The following is a 20,905-nucleotide window of genomic DNA, read 5'->3' as shown; positions in this document are numbered from 1 at the left end:
ACATATGCATGACAACATTGCATAGAGACTACAGACTGTGTTGGCTAGAGAGAGAGATATGAATGACAATATTGCATAGAGACTACAGACTGTGTTGGCTAGAGAGAGAGACATATGCATGACAACATTGCATCGAGACTACAGACTGTGTTGGCTATATATATAGAGAAAGAGATATGAATGACAACATTGCATAGAGACTACCGACTGTGTTGGCTAGAGATAGAGACATATGAATGACAACATTGCAAAGATACTACAGACTGTGTTGGCTAGAGAGAGAGATATGAATGACAATATTGCATAGAAACTACAGACTGTGTTGGCTAGAGAGAGAGACATATGAATGACAACATTGCATAGAGACTACAGACTGTGTTGGCTAGAGAGAGAGACATGAATGACAACATTAAATAGAGACTACAGACTGTGTTGGCTAGAGAGAGAGAGAGATATGAATGACAACATTGCATAGAGACTACAGACTGTGTTGGCTAGAGAGAGAGAGAGAGATATGAATGACAACATTGCATAGAGACTACAGACTGTGTTGGCTAGAGAGAGAGAAATGAATGACAATATTGCATAGAGACTACAGACTGTGTTGGCTAGAGAGAGAGAGACATATGAATGACAACATTGCATAGAGACGACAGACTGTGTTGGCTAGAGAGAGAGACATATGAATGACAACATTGCATAGAGACGATAGACTGTGTTGGCTAGAGAGAGAGACATATGAATGACAACATTAAATAAAGACTACAGACTGTGTTGGCTAAAGAGAGAGAGATATTAATGACAACATTGCATAGATACTACAGACTGTGTTGACTAGAGAGAGAGAGAGATATGAATGACAACATTGCATAGAGACTATAGACTGTGTTGGCTAGAGAGAGAGACATATGAATGACAACATTGCATAGAGACTACAGACTGTGTTGGCTAGAGAGAGAGAGAGAGAGATATGAATGACAACATTGCATAGAGACTACAGACTGTGTTGGCTAGAGAGAGAGAGAGATATGAATGACAACATTGCATAGAGACTACAGACTGTGTTGGCTAGAGAGAGAGAGAGACATATGAATGACAACATTGCATAGAGACTACAGACTGTGTTGGCTAGAGAGAGAGATATGAATGACAATATTGCATAGAGACTACAGACTGTGTTGGCTAGAGAGAGAGACACATGCATGACAACATTGCATCGAGACTACAGACTGTGTTGGCTAGAGAGAGAGAGAGAGAGATATGAATGACAACATTGCATAGAGACATTAGACTGTGTTGGCTATATATATAGAGAGAGATATATGAATGACAACATTGCATAGAGACTACCGACTGTGTTGGCTAGAGAGAGATATGAATGACAACATTGCATAGAGACTACATACTGTGTTGGCTAGAGATAGAGACATATGAATGACAACATTGCATAGATACTACAGACTGTGTTGGCTAGAGAGAGAGATATGAATGACAATATTGCATAGAAACTACAGACTGTGTTGGCTAGAGAGAGAGACATATGAATGACAACATTGCATAGAGACGATAGACTGTGTTGGCTAGAGAGAGAGAGACATATGAATGGCAACATTGCATAGAAACTACAGACTGTGTTGGCTAGAGAGAGAGAGAGACATATGAATGGCAACATTGCATAGAGACGACAGACTGTGTTGGCTAAAGAGAGAGATATATGAATGACAACATTGCATAGAGACTACAGACTCTGTTGGCTAGAGATAGAGAGAGAGATATTAATGACAACATTGCATAGAGACTACAGACTGTGTTGACTAGAGAGAGAGAGAGAGAGAGAGAGAGAGAGAGAGAGAGAGAGAGAGAGAGAGAGAGATTATTATATATTAGATATGAATGACAACATTGCATAGAGACTATAGACTGTGTTGGCTAGAGAGAGAGACATATGAATGACAACATTGCATAGAGACTACAGACTGTGTTGGCTAGAGAGAGAGATATGAATGACAATATTGCATAGAGACTACAGACTGTGTTGGCTAGAGAGAGAGACATATGCATGACAACATTGCATCGAGACTACAGACTGTGTTGGCTAGAGAGAGAGAGAGAGACATATGAATGACAACATTGCATAGAGACTACAGACTGTGTTGGCTAGAGAGAGAGAGAGAGAGATATATGAATGACAACATTGCATAGAGACATTAGACTGTGTTGGCTATATATATATAGAGAGAGATATGAATGACAACATTGCATAGAGACTACCGACTGTGTTGGCTAGAGAGAGATATGAATGACAACATTGCATTGAGACTACAGACTGTGTTGGCTAGAGATAGAGACATATGAATGACAACATTGCATAGATACTACAGACTGTGTTGGCTAGAGAGAGAGATATGAATGACAATATTGCATAGAAACTACAGACTGTGTTGGCTAGAGAGAGAGACATATGAATGACAACATTGCATAGAGACTACAGACTGTGTTGGCTAGAGAGAGAAACATGAATGACAACATTAAATAGAGACTACAGACTGTGTTGGCTAGAGAGAGAGAGAGATATGAATGACAACATTGCATAGAGACTACAGACTGTGTTGGCTAGAGAGAGAGAGAGAGATATGAATGACAACATTGCATAGAGACTACAGACTGTGTTGGCTAGAGAGAGAGATATGAATGACAATATTGCATAGAGACTACAGACTGTGTTGGCTAGAGAGAGAAACATATGCATGACAACATTGCATCGAGACTACAGACTGTGTTGGCTAGAGAGAGAGAGATATGAATGACAACATTGCATAGAGACATTAGACTGTGTTGGCTATATATATAGAGAGAGAGATATGAATGACAACATTGCATAGAGACTACCGACTGTGTTGGCTAGAGAGAGATATGAATGACAACATTGCATAGAGACTACAGACTGTATTGGCTAGAGATAGAGACATATGAATGACAACATTGCATAGATACTACAGACTGCGTTGGCTAGAGAGAGAGATATGAATGACAATATTGCATAGAGACTACAGACTGTGTTGGCTAGAGAGAGAGACATATGCATGACAACATTGCATCGAGACTACAGACTGTGTTGGCTAGAGAGAGAGAGAGACATATGAATGACAACATTGCATAGAGACTACAGACTGTGTTGGCTAGAGAGAGAGAGAGAGATATATGAATGACAACATTGCATAGAGACATTAGACTGTGTTGGCTATATATATAGAGAGAGAGATATGAATGACAACATTGCATAGAGACTACCGACTGTGTTGGCTAGAGAGAGATATGAATGACAACATTTCATTGAGACTACAGACTGTGTTGGCTAGAGATAGAGACATATGAATGACAACATTGCATAGATACTACAGACTGTGTTGGCTAGAGAGAGAGATATGAATGACAATATTGCATAGAAACTACAGACTGTGTTGGCTAGAGAGAGAGACATATGAATGACAACATTGCATAGAGACTACAGACTGTGTTGGCTAGAGAGAGAAACATGAATGACAACATTAAATAGAGACTACAGACTGTGTTGGCTAGAGAGAGAGAGAGATATGAATGACAACATTGCATAGAGACTACAGACTGTGTTGGCTAGAGAGAGAGAGAGAGATATGAATGACAACATTGCATAGAGACTACAGACTGTGTTGGCTAGAGAGAGAGATATGAATGACAATATTGCATAGAGACTACAGACTGTGTTGGCTAGAGAGAGAAACATATGCATGACAACATTGCATCGAGACTACAGACTGTGTTGGCTAGAGAGAGAGAGAGATATGAATGACAACATTGCATAGAGACATTAGACTGTGTTGGCTATATATATAGAGAGAGAGATATGAATGACAACATTGCATAGAGACTACCGACTGTGTTGGCTAGAGAGAGATATGAATGACAACATTGCATAGAGACTACAGACTGTATTGGCTAGAGATAGAGACATATGAATGACAACATTGCATAGATACTACAGACTGCGTTGGCTAGAGAGAGAGATATGAATGACAATATTGCATAGAAACTACAGACTGTGTTGGCTAGAGAGAGAGACATATGAATGACAACATTGCATAGAGACTACAGACTGTGTTGGCTAGAGAGAGAGACATGAATGACAACATTAAATAGAGACTACAGACTGTGTTGGCTAGAGAGAGAGAGAGATATGAATGACAACATTGCATAGAGACTACAGACTGTGTTGGCTAGAGAGAGAGAGAGAGATATGAATGACAACATTGCATAGAGACTACAGACTATGTTGGCTAGAGAGAGAGATATGAATAACAATATTGCAAAGAGACTAGAGACTGTGTTGGCTAGAGAGAGAGAGACATATGAATGACAACATTGCATAGAGACGACAGACTGTGTTGGCTAGAGAGAGAGACATATGAATGACAACATTGCATAGAGACGATAGACTGTGTTGGCTAGAGAGAGACATATGAATGGCAACATTGCATAGAAACGACAGACTGTGTTGGCTAGAGAGATAGAGACATATGAATGGCAACATTGCATAGAGACGACAGACTGTGTTGGCTAGAGAGAGAGACATATGAATGACAACATTAAATAGAGACTACAGACTGTGTTGGCTAAAGAGAGAGATATATGAATGACAACATTGCATAGAGACTACAGACTGTGTTGGCTAAAGAGAGAGAGAGAGAGAGATATATGAATGGCAACATTGCATAGAGACGACAGACTGTGTTGGCTAGAGAGAGAGACATTTGAATGACAATATTAAATAGAGACTACAGACTGTGTTGGCTAAAGAGAGAGATATATGAATGGCACCATTGCATAGAGACGACAGACTGTGTTGGCTAGAGAGAGAGAGAGACATATGAATGACAACATTAAATAGAGACTACAGACTGTGTTGGCTAGAGAGAGAGACATATGAATGACAACATTAAATAGAGACTACAGACTGTGTTGGCTAAAGAGAGAGATATATGAATGGCAACATTGCATAGAGACGACAGACTGTGTTGGCTAGAGAGAGAGACATATGAATGACAACATTAAATAGAGACTACAGACTGTGTTGGCTAAAGAGAGAGATATATGAATGACAACATTGCATAGAGACTACAGACTGTGTTGGCTAGAGAGAGAGACATATGAATGACAACATTAAATAGAGACTACAGACTGTTGGCTAAAGAGAGAGATATATGAATGACAACATTGCATAGAGACTACAGACTGTTGCTAGAGAGAGAGAGAGAGATATGAATGAAACATTGCATAGAGACTACAGACTGTGTTGGCTAGAGAGATAGAGAGAGATATGAATGACAACATTGCATAGAGACTACAGACTGTGTTGGCTAGAGAGAGAGAGAGAGATGAATGACAACATTGCATAGAGACTACAGACTGTGTTGGCTAGAGAGAGAGAGAGAGATATGAATGACAACATTGCATAGAGACTACAGACTGTGTTGGCTAGAGAGAGAGATATGAATGACAATATTGCATAGAGACTACAGACTGTGTTGGCTAGAGAGAGAGACATATGAATGACAACATTGCATCGAGACTACAGACTGTGTTGGCTAGACAGAGAGACATATGAATGACAACATTGCATAGAGACTACAGACTGTGTTGGCTAGAGAGAGAGACATATGAATGACAACATTAAATAGAGACTACAGACTGTGTTGGCTAGACAGAGAGACATATGAATGACAACATTGCATAGAGACTACAGACTGTGTTGGCTAGAGAGAGAGACATATGAATGACAACATTAAATAGAGACTACAGACTGTGTTGGCTAGACAGAGAGACATATGAATGACAACATTGCATAGAGACTACAGACTGTGTTGGCTAGAGAGAGAGACATATGAATGACAACATTAAATAGAGACTACAGACTGTGTTGGCTAGACAGAGAGACATATGAATGACAACATTGCATAGAGACTACAGACTGTGTTGGCTAGACAGAGAGACATATGAATGACAACATTGCACAGAGACTACAGACTGTGTTGGCTAGAGAGAGAGACATATGAATGACAACATTAAATAGAGACTACAGATTGTGTTGGCTAGAGAGAGAGAGAGAGATATGAATGAAACATTGCATAGAGACTACAGACTGTGTTGGCTAGAGAGAGAGAGAGAGATATGAATGACAACATTGCATAGAGACTAAAGACTGTGTTGGCTAGAGAGAGAGAGAGAGAGAGAGATGAATGACAACATTGCATAGAGACTACAGACTGTGTTGGCTAGAGAGAGAGAGAGAGATATGAATGACAACATTGCATAGAGACTACAGACTGTGTTGGCTAGAGAGAGAGAGAGAGATATGAATGACAACATTGCATAGAGACTACAGACTGTGTTGGCTAGAGAGAGAGATATGAATGACAACATTGCATCGAGACTACAGACTGTGTTGGCTAGACAGAGAGACATATGAATGACAACATTGCATAGAGACTACAGACTGTGTTGGCTAGAGAGAGAGACATATGAATGACAACATTGCATAGAGACTACAGACTGTGTTGGCTAGACAGAGAGACATATGAATGACAACATTGCATAGAGACTACAGACTGTGTTGGCTAGACAAAGAGACATATGAATGACAACATTGCATAGAGACTACAGACTGTGTTGGCTAGACAGAGAGACATATGAATGACAACATTGCATAGAGACTACAGACTGTGTTGGCTAGACAGAGAGACATATGAATGACAACATTGCATAGAGACTACAGACTGTGTTGGCTAGAGAGAGAGACATATGAATGACAACATTGCATCGAGACTACAGACTGTGTTGGCTAGACAGAGAGACATATGAATGACAACATTGCATAGAGACTACAGACTGTGTTGGCTAGAGAGAGAGACATATGAATGACAACATTGCATAGAGACTACAGACTGTGTTGGCTAGAGAGAGAGACATATGAATGACAACATTAAATAAAGACTACAGACTGTGTTGGCTAAAGAGAGAGAGATATTAATGACAACATTGCATAGATACTACAGACTGTGTTGACTAGAGAGAGAGAGAGATATGAATGACAACATTGCATAGAAACTACAGACTGTGTTGGCTAGAGAGAGAGAGAGAGAGAGAGAGAGAGATATGAATGACAACATTGCATAGAAATTACAGACTGTGTTGGCTAGAGAGAGAGAGAGAGAGAGAGATATGAATGACAACATTGCATAGAGACTACAGACTGTGTTGACTAGAGAGAGAGAGAGAGAGAGAGATATGAATGACAACATTGCATCGAGACTACAGACTGTGTTGGCTAGAGAGAGAGAGAGAGAGATATGAATGAAACATTGCATAGAGACTACAGACTGTGTTGGCTAGAGAGAGAGAGAGAGATATGAATGACAATATTGCATAGAGACTACAGACTGTGTTGGCTAGAGAGAGACATATGAATGACAACATTAAATAAAGACTACAGACTGTGTTGGCTAAAGAGAGAGAGATATTAATGACAACATTGCATAGAAACTACAGACTGTGTTGGCTAGAGAGAGAGAGAGAGAGAGAGAGATATGAATGACAACATTGCATAGAGACTACAGACTATGTTGGCTAGAGAGAGAGATATGAATAACAATATTGCATAGAGACTAGAGACTGTGTTGGCTAGAGAGAGAGAGATATGAATGACAACATTGCATAGAGACTACAGACTGTGTTGGCTAGAGAGAGAGAGAGAGAGAGAGATGAATGACAACATTGCATAGAGACTACAGACTGTGTTGGCTAGAGAGAGAGAGATATGAATGACAACATTGCATAGAGACTACAGACTGTGTTGGCTAGAGAGAGAGATATGAATGACAACATTGCATAGAGACTACAGACTGTGTTGGCTAGAGAGAGACATATGAATGACAACATTGCATAGAGACTACAGACTGTGTTGGCTAGACAGAGAGACATATGAATGACAACATTGCATAGAGACTACAGACTGTGTTGGCTAGACAGAGAGACATATGAATGACAACATTGCATAGAGACTACAGACTGTGTTGGCTAGACAAAGAGACATATGAATGACAACATTGCATAGAGACTACAGACTGTGTTGGCTAGACAGAGAGACATATGAATGACAACATTGCATAGAGACTACAGACTGTGTTGGCTAGACAGAGAGACATATGAATGACAACATTGCATAGAGACTACAGACTGTGTTGGCTAGAGAGAGAGACATATGAATGACAACATTGCATCGAGACTACAGACTGTGTTGGCTAGACAGAGAGACATATGAATGACAACATTGCATAGAGACTACAGACTGTGTTGGCTAGAGAGAGAGACATATGAATGACAACATTGCATAGAGACTACAGACTGTGTTGGCTAGAGAGAGAGACATATGAATGACAACATTAAATAAAGACTACAGACTGTGTTGGCTAAAGAGAGAGAGATATTAATGACAACATTGCATAGATACTACAGACTGTGTTGACTAGAGAGAGAGAGAGATATGAATGACAACATTGCATAGAAACTACAGACTGTGTTGGCTAGAGAGAGAGAGAGAGAGAGAGAGAGAGATATGAATGACAACATTGCATAGAAATTACAGACTGTGTTGGCTAGAGAGAGAGAGAGAGAGAGAGATATGAATGACAACATTGCATAGAGACTACAGACTGTGTTGACTAGAGAGAGAGAGAGAGAGAGAGATATGAATGACAACATTGCATCGAGACTACAGACTGTGTTGGCTAGAGAGAGAGAGAGAGAGATATGAATGAAACATTGCATAGAGACTACAGACTGTGTTGGCTAGAGAGAGAGATATGAATGACAATATTGCATAGAGACTACAGACTGTGTTGGCTAGAGAGAGAGACATATGAATGACAACATTAAATAAAGACTACAGACTGTGTTGGCTAAAGAGAGAGAGATATTAATGACAACATTGCATAGAAACTACAGACTGTGTTGGCTAGAGAGAGAGAGAGAGAGAGAGATATGAATGACAACATTGCATAGAGACTACAGACTATGTTGGCTAGAGAGAGAGATATGAATAACAATATTGCATAGAGACTAGAGACTGTGTTGGCTAGAGAGAGAGAGACATATGAATGAAAACATTGCATAGAGACGACAGACTGTGTTGGCTAGAGAGAGACATATGAATGGCAACATTGCATAGAAACTACAGACTGTGTTGGCTAGAGAGAGAGAGACATATGAATGGCAACATTGCATAGAGACGACAGACTGTGTTGGCTAGAGAGAGAGACATATGAATGACAACATTAAATAGAGACTACAGACTATGTTGGCTAAAGAGAGAGATATATGAATGACAACATTGCATAGAGACTACAGACTGTGTTGGCTAGAGAGAGAGAGACATATGAATGGCAACATTGCATAGAGACGACAGACTGTGTTGGCTAGAGATAGAGAGAGAGAGATATGAATGACAACATTGCATAGAGACTACAGACTGTGTTGGCTAGAGATAGAGAGAGAGAGAGAGATATGAATGACAACATTGCATAGAGACTACAGACTGTGTTGGCTAGAGAGAGAGACATATGAATGACAACATTAAATAGAGACTACAGACTGTGTTGGCTAGAGAGAGAGATATATGAATGACAACATTAAATAGAGACTACAGACTGTGTTGGCTAAAGAGAGAGAGAGAGATATGAATGAAACATTGCATAGAGACGACAGACTGTGTTGACTAGAGAGAGAGAGAGAGAGAGAGATATGAATGACAACATTGCATAGAGACTACAGACTGTGTTGGCTAGAGAGAGATATATATGAATGACAACATTAAGTAGAGACTACAGACTGTTGCTAGAGAGAGAGAGAGAGAGATTAATGACAACATTGCATAGATACTACAGACTGTGTTGGCTAAAGAGAGAGATATATGAATGACAACATTAAGTAGAGACTACAGACTGTTGCTAGAGAGAGAGAGAGAGAGAGAGAGAGAGAGAGAGAGAGAGAGAGAGAGATATGAATGAAATATTGCATAGAGACTACAGACTGTGTTGGCTAAAGAGAGAGATATATGAATGACAACATTGCATAGAGACTGCAGACTGTGTTGGCTAGAGATAGAGAGAGAGATATTAATGACAACATTGCATAGAGACTACAGACTGTGTTGGCTAGAGAGAGAGACATATGAATGACAACATTAAATAAAGACTACAGACTGTGTTGGCTAAAGAGAGAGAGATATTAATGACAACATTGCATAGAAACTACAGACTGTGTTGGCTAGAGAGAGAGAGAGAGAGAGAGAGAGATATGAATGACAACATTGCATAGAGACTACAGACTATGTTGGCTAGAGAGAGAGATATGAATAACAATATTGCATAGAGACTAGAGACTGTGTTGGCTAGAGAGAGAGAGACATATGAATGAAAACATTGCATAGAGACGACAGACTGTGTTGGCTAGAGAGAGACATATGAATGGCAACATTGCATAGAAACTACAGACTGTGTTGGCTAGAGAGAGAGAGACATATGAATGGCAACATTGCATAGAGACGACAGACTGTGTTGGCTAGAGAGAGAGACATATGAATGACAACATTAAATAGAGACTACAGACTATGTTGGCTAAAGAGAGAGATATATGAATGACAACATTGCATAGAGACTACAGACTGTGTTGGCTAGAGAGAGAGAGACATATGAATGGCAACATTGCATAGAGACGACAGACTGTGTTGGCTAGAGATAGAGAGAGAGAGATATGAATGACAACATTGCATAGAGACTACAGACTGTGTTGGCTAGAGATAGAGAGAGAGATATGAATGACAACATTGCATAGAGACTACAGACTATGTTGGCTAGAGAGAGAGATATGAATAACAATATTGCATAGAGACTAGAGACTGTGTTGGCTAGAGAGAGAGAGACATATGAATGAAAACATTGCATAGAGACGACAGACTGTGTTGGCTAGAGAGAGAGACATATGAATGACAACATTAAATAGAGACTACAGACTGTGTTGGCTAAAGAGAGAGATATATGAATGACAACATTGCATAGAGACTACAGACTGTGTTGGCTAGAGAGAGAGACATATGAATGACAACATTAAATAGAGACTACAGACTGTGTTGGCTAGAGAGAGAGATATATGAATGACAACATTAAATAGAGACTACAGACTGTGTTGGCTAAAGAGAGAGAGAGAGAGATATGAATGAAACATTGCATAGAGACGACAGACTGTGTTGACTAGAGAGAGAGAGAGAGAGAGATATGAATGACAACATTGCATAGAGACTACAGACTGTGTTGGCTAGAGAGAGATATATATGAATGACAACATTAAGTAGAGACTACAGACTGTTGCTAGAGAGAGAGAGAGAGAGAGAGAGAGAGAGAGAGAGAGAGAGAGAGAGAGAGAGAGAGAGAGAGAGAGAGAGAGAGAGAGAGATATGAATGAATGAAATATTGCATAGAGACTACAGACTGTGTTGGCTAAAGAGAGAGATATATGAATGACAACATTGCATAGAGACTGCAGACTGTGTTGGCTAGAGATAGAGAGAGAGATATTAATGACAACATTGCATAGAGACTACAGACTGTGTTGACTAGAGAGAGAGAGAGAGATAGAGAGAGATATGAATGACAACATTGCATAGAAACTACAGACTGTGTTGGCTAGAGAGAGAGAGACATATGAATGACAATATTGCATAGAGACTACAGACTGTGTTGGCTAGAGAGAGAGAGACATATGAATGGCAACATTGCATAGAGACGACAGACTGTGTTGGCTAGAGAGAGAGACATATGAATGACAACATTAAATAGAGACTACAGACTGTGTTGGCTAAAGAGAGAGATATATGAATGGCAACATTGCATAGAGACGACAGACTGTGTTGGCTAGAGAAAGAGACATATGAATGACAACATTAAATAGAGACTACAGACTGTGTTGGCTAAAGAGAGAGATATATGAATGACAACATTGCATAGAGACTACAGACTGTGTTGGCTAGAGAGAGAGACATATGAATGGCAACATTGCATAGAGACGACAGACTGTGTTGGCTAGAGAGAGAGACATATGAATGACAACATTAAATAGAGACTACAGACTGTGTTGGCTAAAGAGAGAGACATATGAATGACAACATTAAATAGAGACTACAGACTGTGTTGGCTAAAGAGAGAGATATATGAATGACAACATTGCATAGAGACTACAGACTGTGTTGGCTAAAGAGAGAGATATATGAATGACAACATTGCATAGAGACTACAGACTGTGTTGGCTAGAGAGAGAGACATATGAATGACAACATTAAATAGAGACTACAGACTGTTGGCTAAAGAGAGATAGAGAGATATGAATGAAACATTGCATAGAGACGACAGACTGTGTTGACTAGAGAGAGAGAGAGAGAGAGAGAGATATGAATGACAACATTGCATAGAGACTACAGACTGTGTTGGCTAGAGAGAGATATATATGAATGACAACATTGCATAGAGACTACAGACTGTGTTGGCTAGAGAGAGAGATATATGAATGACAACATTGCATAGAGACTACAGACTGTGTTGGCTTTTGAGAGAGAGATATGAATGTAACATTGCATAGATACTACAGACTGTGTTGGCTAAAGAGAAAGATATATGAATGACAACATTAAGTAGAGACTACAGACTGTTGCTAGAGAGAGAGAGAGAGAGATATTAATGACAACATTGCATAGATACTACAGACTGTGTTGGCTAGAGAGAGAGATATATGAATGACAACATTAAGTAGAGACTACAGACTGTTGCTAGAGAGAGAGAGAGAGAGAGAGAGAGAGAGAGAGAGAGAGAGAGAGAGAGAGAGAGAGAGAGATATGAATGAAATATTGCATAGAGACTACAGACTGTGTTGGCTAAAGAGAGAGATATATGAATGACAACATTGCATAGAGACTGCAGACTGTGTTGGCTAGAGATAGAGAGAGAGATATTAATGACAACATTGCATAGAGACTACAGACTGTGTTGACTAGAGAGAGAGAGAGAGAGAGAGAGAGAGATATGAATGACAACATTGCATAGAAACTACAGACTGTGTTGGCTAGAGAGAGAGAGACATATGAATGACAATATTGCATAGAGACTACAGACTGTGTTGGCTTTTGAGAGAGATATATGAATGACAACATTGCATAGATACTACAGACTGTGTTGGCTATAGAGAGAGAGAGAGATATGAATGACACCATTGCATAGAGACTACAGACTACAGGGAAGGGGAAGGCACCTAGGGAGTGCATAGGCAAGAGGCCTGCAGGCATACATAACCCGTAGTATTTACTGTCTATACACACTAGGTAAGACCTGGACGGACCACCCCCTGTATTTTGGTAAGCGCACCAGCTGGTGCTAAGTCAGATTAGTAGTGGGTAGGCAGGTAAGGTAGGAGAGGGGGCTTTGACATTTTACTTTCTTTGCTTTGGTTTCGTTCAGCCCCTTTTCCCCAAATTTACCATGTGAAGGAATAAATTCCCAGTAAACGGTCAATTCCCTGCCTTTGTCATCCTTACTCGCACTTACAGTCCCATACCTCTTTCACTCCACGGGGAATTGAGTTGTAACAGGGTGTTGCATTCCCTCTCTAAGAGGCATACGCAACAGTTGGCTAGAGAGCAGGAGAGAGCGATGGGCATGACAATGCTGCCTGGAGACTACAGACTGTTTGTGTTGGCTAGAGAGATAGGAATGACAATGTTGCCTGGAGACTACAGACTGTTTGTGTTGGCTAGAGAGATAGGAATGACAATGTTGCCTGGAGACTGGACTGTGTTGGCTAGAGAGAGACATATAGGAATGACAGCATTGCCTGGAGACTAGACTGTAGAGAGAGAGAGAGAGAGAGAGAGAGAGAGAGAGAGAGAGAGAGAGAGAGAGATAAGAATGATAATGTTGCATATAGACTACAGACTGTGTGGTCTATGGAGAGCGAGAGATATGAATGGCAACTTTGCCTGGAGACGACAGACTGTTTGTGTTGGCTATAGAGAGAGGATGAGTCTCAAATGGCACACTCCTGCCTATATAGTGCACTACAGAGCCCTATGGGCAGGGTCAAAAGATACAAGTGTTGCCTTAGGATTTATGGAAGGGTCACGGATCCAGATACTGCCCAATTACCCTTGATGATTAAATAAACCAGGGTTGTATTCATTAGTGCACACCAAAGCAAAATGTTTTGCAATGTAAAAAAGAAAACGCGTTTCTTATTGATAGTTCCCTTCCTGTTTCTGCGCATGTGCTTCTGTTCAGTTCCTAGTGAATACAACCCAGTAAGTACACGTAACAGGCACGCATAGCCATCCTGCAAAACACCTTGAGAATAAATAAAGTAATTGAACACATAGTGTCTGAGTTACCACATACAGTAACAGTAGATCTCAGGAAACACCAGGGGTACTACATGGTGATACTCATGCATAATGAACTTGCTGTCAACAGTGCAAGAGGTCTCACTGCAGTACCTGGTTCGAATCCAGGCTGCACCACATCTGGCCATGATTGGGAGTCCCATAGGGCGGCGCACAATGAGCCCATCCACCTGGTGTAGGCCGTCATTGTAAATAAGAATTTGTTCTTAACTGACTTGCCTAGTTAAATAAAGGTTACATTAAAAAAAAATGTTTAAATGCTATGCTGACTGGCATGTCCAGTGAAAGGTGATACTGGGGGTCTCTATCCAGGAGCTCCTGTCATGTCTGCTTCATTCCTGGTGATATCCGGTGCTGCCATGCCAGTCAGCACAGCCACTAAGGCTCGAGCAATATTACCGTTGGCCTCACCTTGTGGACGTGAAGACGCCGAACACCAGGAGGCTCTTGGGGTGATCGGTTTCCAGAGAAAACACACTCTCTGGAAGGGGAAACACAACGTTGTGTTATGGAGTCAGCGTTCATCATGCACCTTATCGTTTAATACTCCTGGAACGGATGAGTCTGAAGTGGAGATGAATTGAATTGCATCTGTTTAGGCTCACAGAGGACAAAAATAATGAATTGGGTCACTGTTTGGATAGTCCAGATTGTCATAATATCAAAACACGATCTTTTAGGTTTAGAATAAAGGTTAGGGTAAGGGTTAGGTTGGGGTTAGAGCTAGGGTTAGTAGATAGTCTACATGTTACTAATAGTCTGTAGATAGTCTGTAGAGCATCGGCAGGTGGACTAGCCAACTAAAGTGCAACCCTGAATTCTTTCAATACTGAGAAGGTCAAGAAACAGATATAAAGACCCTTATAATCCAAAACACCTGAGAATCTGAGATCCATTGGTATTTGTTAAGACTGGCCAGGGAGATGTTGAGTTGGTAAACAGGAGAAGTGGTTTGGGTTGGTACAGAATGTTCCAGGCCTTGGTGAACATAGTAGGTAGGTGTTGGCGTATTCCTCACCGAGCTCGTCAAAGTGTGTCTCGGTGCCGTCCTCCTCCAGAACTGAACACACCATCCGGGCCTTCAGGAACGTGGTCCACTTGTTCACCAGGCTACGCTGGCCACCTATGTCATTCTGTAGACGTTGAAAGAGATGCATGTTAATGTCTCATGCATGTGCACATACCCTTGTATGCAATGCACACGCACGTACACACACTTCCTGAACACACACTTACAGGACACACTCTAGCGACCATGGTGTGGATGTTCTTGGTATTCCCACTGTTGTCCGTCAGTCTCTCCCGGAGGAAGAAATACAGCTTAGCATCGTTGGGATCCGATCCGTCTGGGATTAACTGGGCATCTATGAAGATGGGTTCTATGGGAAAAAAATAAACAGGGTCAAAGGTTATAGTATAACGTTATGTCCACTGTCTCCAGTGTCAAAGTAGTTGAAGTACTTTTGATGTACTAAATGTGGATCTCCAACTCCAGATGTGTTAGTGCAGGGATGGAATAAAAGCCTGCCCAACCTCTAGCATTTCAGGGTCACAGTTGGAGACTTCTGGTGCACATGTGCTTCATATGTTTCTGCTGTACGTGCTCACCACTCAGCCACTTGGAGTTGTGCTGGTCTGTCCTCACTGCGTTCCTCCTGGTGAGGCTCCTGAAGATGGCAGCGTCCGTCCCCATGAAGTCTATGTACATGCCTGAGAACAGCTCCTGGTCTGGAACACAGAGACACATACAGGGCTGTGTTCATTAAGGCACAACATGGAAGAAAACAGAGTGTAACAGGGAGGTACTACCGGAACTTGTACTACCTGAACTTGTCCACTAAGAAAAGCTTGTTTTAATTTTCCTTTGCAAAAAGTGTTGCCATAGAGTGTGCCCTAATGAACACAACCCTGCCTCATAGCTGAACCATCTTACTCCCATCTGACCAAACAGAACACCCCCCCCCCCCCAAGCCCCTGACCCTGGAGACTTGGCAACACACGATCAATCACTGACTATTAACGGCCAACGGAACAAAGATGTGCCTGTGTCGACGGACATTCTGGGTTCATATTCAATGGTGAATTCAATGGTGATGGAGTAAACACAACTATCTAATAATATTTCAGTTCAGAACAAATTCTTATTTACAATGACAACCTTTATTTACAGAGACAGTACATCACTGTGGACAGGGAATGGTGACAGTAAACAGTACCGGAGCCAACAGCCATAGTGTTTGATCTCCCTGTACTCTGCTAATGACCCTGGCTGTGAGCCCGCACTCTCTCTCTCTTTCCTCTCCCCACACCCGCTGTGCATTTCATCATTCCATTACTCTGCCACTTCATCATTCCATCAGCCCCAGCCCCGCATGCAGCAGCCTGTACTCTGGCGGTGTGGCTCAGGTCCAAGTGTTTGTATGTGGTTGGCTGCTCTGAGGGGAGCAGTGGTGTCAACATCCCCCAGACAGCAAAGGCTCATGTGAGGGGTTCAGTATGGAGATAGAGCCTTTTTATCTAGCCCAGACACAGGCCAGATTGTCCACTAGTCTGACTCAGAGGCCTTCTGTCTGCCACCACTACCCCTCCGCTCTGCCAACCCTCGCCTTGTGACCGGACGGCCTGGGCTTGAGGGGCTGATGATGGGTAGGGCTGCTGACCCCACGGGGCTCGGGTGTCAGAAAGGCGAGCTGTGCGTGCGGCAGGGTGACTCTGGCTATTTCGTCAGCAACTTGACACCCGGCAACCAATCAGAGACCATAGGACGACACAGAGTGACGAGGGTGTGCGGCCCGACCTACGACAGGGTCACCGATAAGGGGGATGGGGAGTGGGGTTAACCATAGGGTGTTGAAGTATGGCACATGCTACAGAGGCATAAATAGAACCAATAGAGGGACAGAGAACTTACTAAGCATGACGGAGACCGTGTTGACTCTAGGACTGAAGGAGCACCTTCCCTTCCCAGATTCCGCCCTGGAGTCAATGTGGAACACTTGCTCCTACAGGAAAAGAAAATGTAAATAACAGATTTTAGAATGGGAATTGGGCAGAAGTCTACGTTGTACGGGACATTAAAAGAACATGTCCTCTGATGGGCTGAGATGCTGTGGTTCCATCTCAGACCTGGCCCTCTGCCACCCCTCACAGTGAAATGGATCATCTGAATTGACAATCTTGGCGGTCAGCGTAAAATCCCCCGTCCCATCCCCCTGATTTGGTCCTACCCAAACTTCAACAGTTCTGACTGGGGCAATGAAGGGGAAGGTGGTGTCGTCAGCTCAGGGACGTTCTCCAGAAAAGCACGACTGCTCTCCACTGCGTGAAGATTCCCCATGGCTCTGGCGGTGAACCGTGGCCTTTCATCACAGGGTCTGTACGGCGACACCCTCAAACAAAAGGTGACCTGTCTGTGACACTGAAATCCTCCTCACTAGGCTCCCATACAACAATGTGATACAAGTTTAGGGGTCAAAGAGCCCAGGGAGTTATGCATCAGCTTGTTACTGTTAGCAAACCCAGTCTGAGACACAATACTGACCCATCCAAGCATTGGCTGATGGGAAAAACAGAGCAAAGCAGCTTTTCAAACAAAATCCTAAATGACAGAAGACGCCATACTGCAGAGAGAGCCTGGTTTCGAACTCTGTGCCGGTTAGCATTTGGCAGGCGCTGCAGACTGCTGTAACTATGAGTGAGTTCAGTGAGCGCTTTTCTCCTGGAGGGGTTTCTCAGTCTCGTTTCCAGGGCCGGGCGGCCAGAGACCGGATCGCAGAGACCGGGTCAGACAGCTCCTCCATCCTTCTCTTTTTGGTCTCAGAGAGACTGACACACAGGACTAAACTCAAATGGCTGCTTTCCTGAGGATGTCTTGGATTAAGACAGACTTCCTCTTGCCACAGATGAAACATAAAAAATCCCATAGTTTGGTTTCAGAAGCAGACGCCCAGCCGTGAACCTACGAAGCTTTCGTTTCAGAAAAATCCACATCACATAGCCACAGGAATTTCCATTTGTATGATAATATGGTGGTGGAGACTGTAATGTAGGTCAAGTATAGCATAGCTGTCATGGTCTGACTATAGGTCAAGGAGCATACGTACCTCTGGTCTCCTGCCCCTGTTGATGAAGGCACAGACAGGACTGTAGGCACCACTCCCACAGATGAACAGATGGGTTCTGTTGAACGGCTGGACCACCCGGATGAAGTTACCACATCCATGCTGCAGAGAGATGGGGAGGAAATTAGTTAGTACATGTATGAAATAACCAAAGTATCCACACATCAATCAATCTATCTATCAACAGCAAAATCCTTCCAGACTGCAATTGTTGAGAAGCTCATAAAAGCTAACAGTGGCCAAGTTGTGATTGGTCAGGGACTATGCTTCATAAAAAACAATTACACAGTTCCAAATGGTTAGCTACCAATGTTACTCCAACTTTCCTCACTTGCTACTTACAGCTGAAGCCGGACGTTTACATACCCCTTAGCCAAATACATTTAAACTCAGTTTTCACAATTCCTGACATATAGTCAGAGTAAAAATTCCCTGTCTTAAATCAGTTAGGATCACCAATTTATTTTAAGAATGTGTAATGTCAGAATAATAAAAGGGAGAATGATTTATTTTAGCTTTTATTTCTTTCATCGCATTCCCAGTGGGTCAGAAGTTTACATACACTCAGTTAGTATTTGGCAGCATTGCCTTTAAATTGTTTAACTTGTGTCAAACGTTTCAGGTAGTCCTCCACAAGCTTCCCACAATAAGTTGGGTGAATTTTGGCCCATTCTTCCTGACAGACCTGGTGTGACTGAGACAGGTTTGGAGGCCTCCTTGCTCGTACATGCTTTTTCAGTTCTGCCCACAAATTTTCAATAGGATTGAGGTCAGGGCTTTGTGATGGCCACTCCAATACCTTGACATTGTTGTCCTTAATCCAATTTGCCACAACTTTGGAAGTATGCTTGGGGGGTCATTGTCCATTTGGAAGACCCATTTGCGACCAAGCTTTAACTTCCTGACTGATGTATTGAGATGTTGCTTCAATATATCCACATAATTTTCCTACCTCACGATGCCATCTATTTTGTGCACCGGTCCCTCCTGCAGCAAAGCACCCCCACAACATGATGCTGCCACCCCCGTGTTTCACGGTTGGGATGGTGTTCATCGGCTTGCAAGCCTCCCCCTTTTTCCTGCAAACATAACAATGGTCATTGTGGCCAAACAGTTCTATTTTTGTTTCATCCGACCAGAGGACATTTCTCCAAAAAGTACGATCTTTGTCCCCGTGTGCAGTTGCAAACTGTAGTCTGGCTTTTTTATGGCAGTTTTGGAGCAGTGGCTTCTTCCTTGCTGAGCGGTCTTTCAGTTTATGTCGATATAGGAATCTTTTTACTGTGGATATAGATACTTTTGTACCCGTTTCCTCCAGCATCTTCACAAGGTCCTTTGCTGTTGTTCTGGGATTGATTTGCACTTTTCGCACCAAAGTAGCTTCATCTCTGACAGCTGCGTGGTCCCATGGTGTTTATACTTGCGTACTATTGTTTGTACAGATGAATATGGTTCCTTCAGGCATTTTGAAATTGCTCCCAAGGATGAACCAGACCAGAGGTCTACAATTCGATTATCTTTTTTTAGGTCTTGTCTGATTTATTTAGTTTTTCCCATGATGTCAAGCAAAGAGGCAATGAGTTCGAAGGTAGGCCTTGAAATACATCCACAGGTACACCTCCAATTGACTCTAATTATGTCAATGAACCTATCAGAAGCTTCTAAAGGCATGACATAATTTTCTGGAACTTTCCAAACTATTTAAAGGCAGTCAACTTACTGTATGCAAACTTCTGACCCACTGGAATTGTGATACAGTGAATTATAAGTGAAATAATCTGTCTATTAACTATTATTGGAAAAATTACTTGTGTCATGCACCAAGTAGATGTCCTAACTGACTTGCAAAAACTATAGTTTGTTAACAAGAAATTTGTGGAGTGGTTGAAAAACAAGTTAATGACTGCAACCTTAGTGTATGTAAACATCCGACTTCAAGTGTATATACTGTCATGAAGTACAATCATCATAGCTATTTCCAGTTTTCTCCCTGGCACTGGTAGAGTGGAAAAAAGCGTGTCAACAGTGAAATTGATATTTTGTCAAAGCTCCGTCTCCAGTGCTGAGTAAATACAGCCCTGTGATCTGATTACAGATCCAATCGAGATCTTCCCCTCTTCAGCAAAAGGTGGGAGTGGCCGGAGCACTGGGCTTTGTGCATAATAAAAACTCAGACCGCGGAGCGAGCCAGCGGAGGAGAGGAGCACCCAGGGAGCCATTAGGAACTTGGCCATCGCCACGGAAACGGGGCAGCTGC

The 20,905-nt window shown here is 42.0% G+C and overlaps 1 protein-coding gene across 1 annotated transcript in view; it reads right to left on the bottom strand.

Annotated features, from left to right (window-relative positions):
• Nucleotides 1-20,905, bottom strand: part of LOC123994435 (semaphorin-3C-like) — a 58,458-nt gene that overhangs the window by 13,555 nt on the left and 23,998 nt on the right. Inside the window, exons 5-10 of the mRNA XM_046297003.1 lie at nt 18,631-18,750; nt 17,439-17,529; nt 16,136-16,255; nt 15,764-15,906; nt 15,546-15,660; nt 14,939-15,008 (exon numbers count right to left, since the gene is read on the bottom strand). Coding sequence (XP_046152959.1) covers nt 14,939-15,008; nt 15,546-15,660; nt 15,764-15,906; nt 16,136-16,255; nt 17,439-17,529; nt 18,631-18,750 — 659 coding nt within the window. The remainder of the gene's footprint in view (nt 1-14,938; nt 15,009-15,545; nt 15,661-15,763; nt 15,907-16,135; nt 16,256-17,438; nt 17,530-18,630; nt 18,751-20,905) is intronic.

The sequence above is a fragment of the Oncorhynchus gorbuscha genome, linkage group LG14 (genome assembly GCF_021184085.1).
Source record: "Oncorhynchus gorbuscha isolate QuinsamMale2020 ecotype Even-year linkage group LG14, OgorEven_v1.0, whole genome shotgun sequence".
In the NCBI taxonomy this organism is placed as follows: Eukaryota; Metazoa; Chordata; class Actinopteri; order Salmoniformes; family Salmonidae; genus Oncorhynchus; species Oncorhynchus gorbuscha.
The sequence above is the reverse complement of the archived record's forward strand: the minus strand, read 5'-3'. Positions and strand labels throughout refer to the sequence as shown.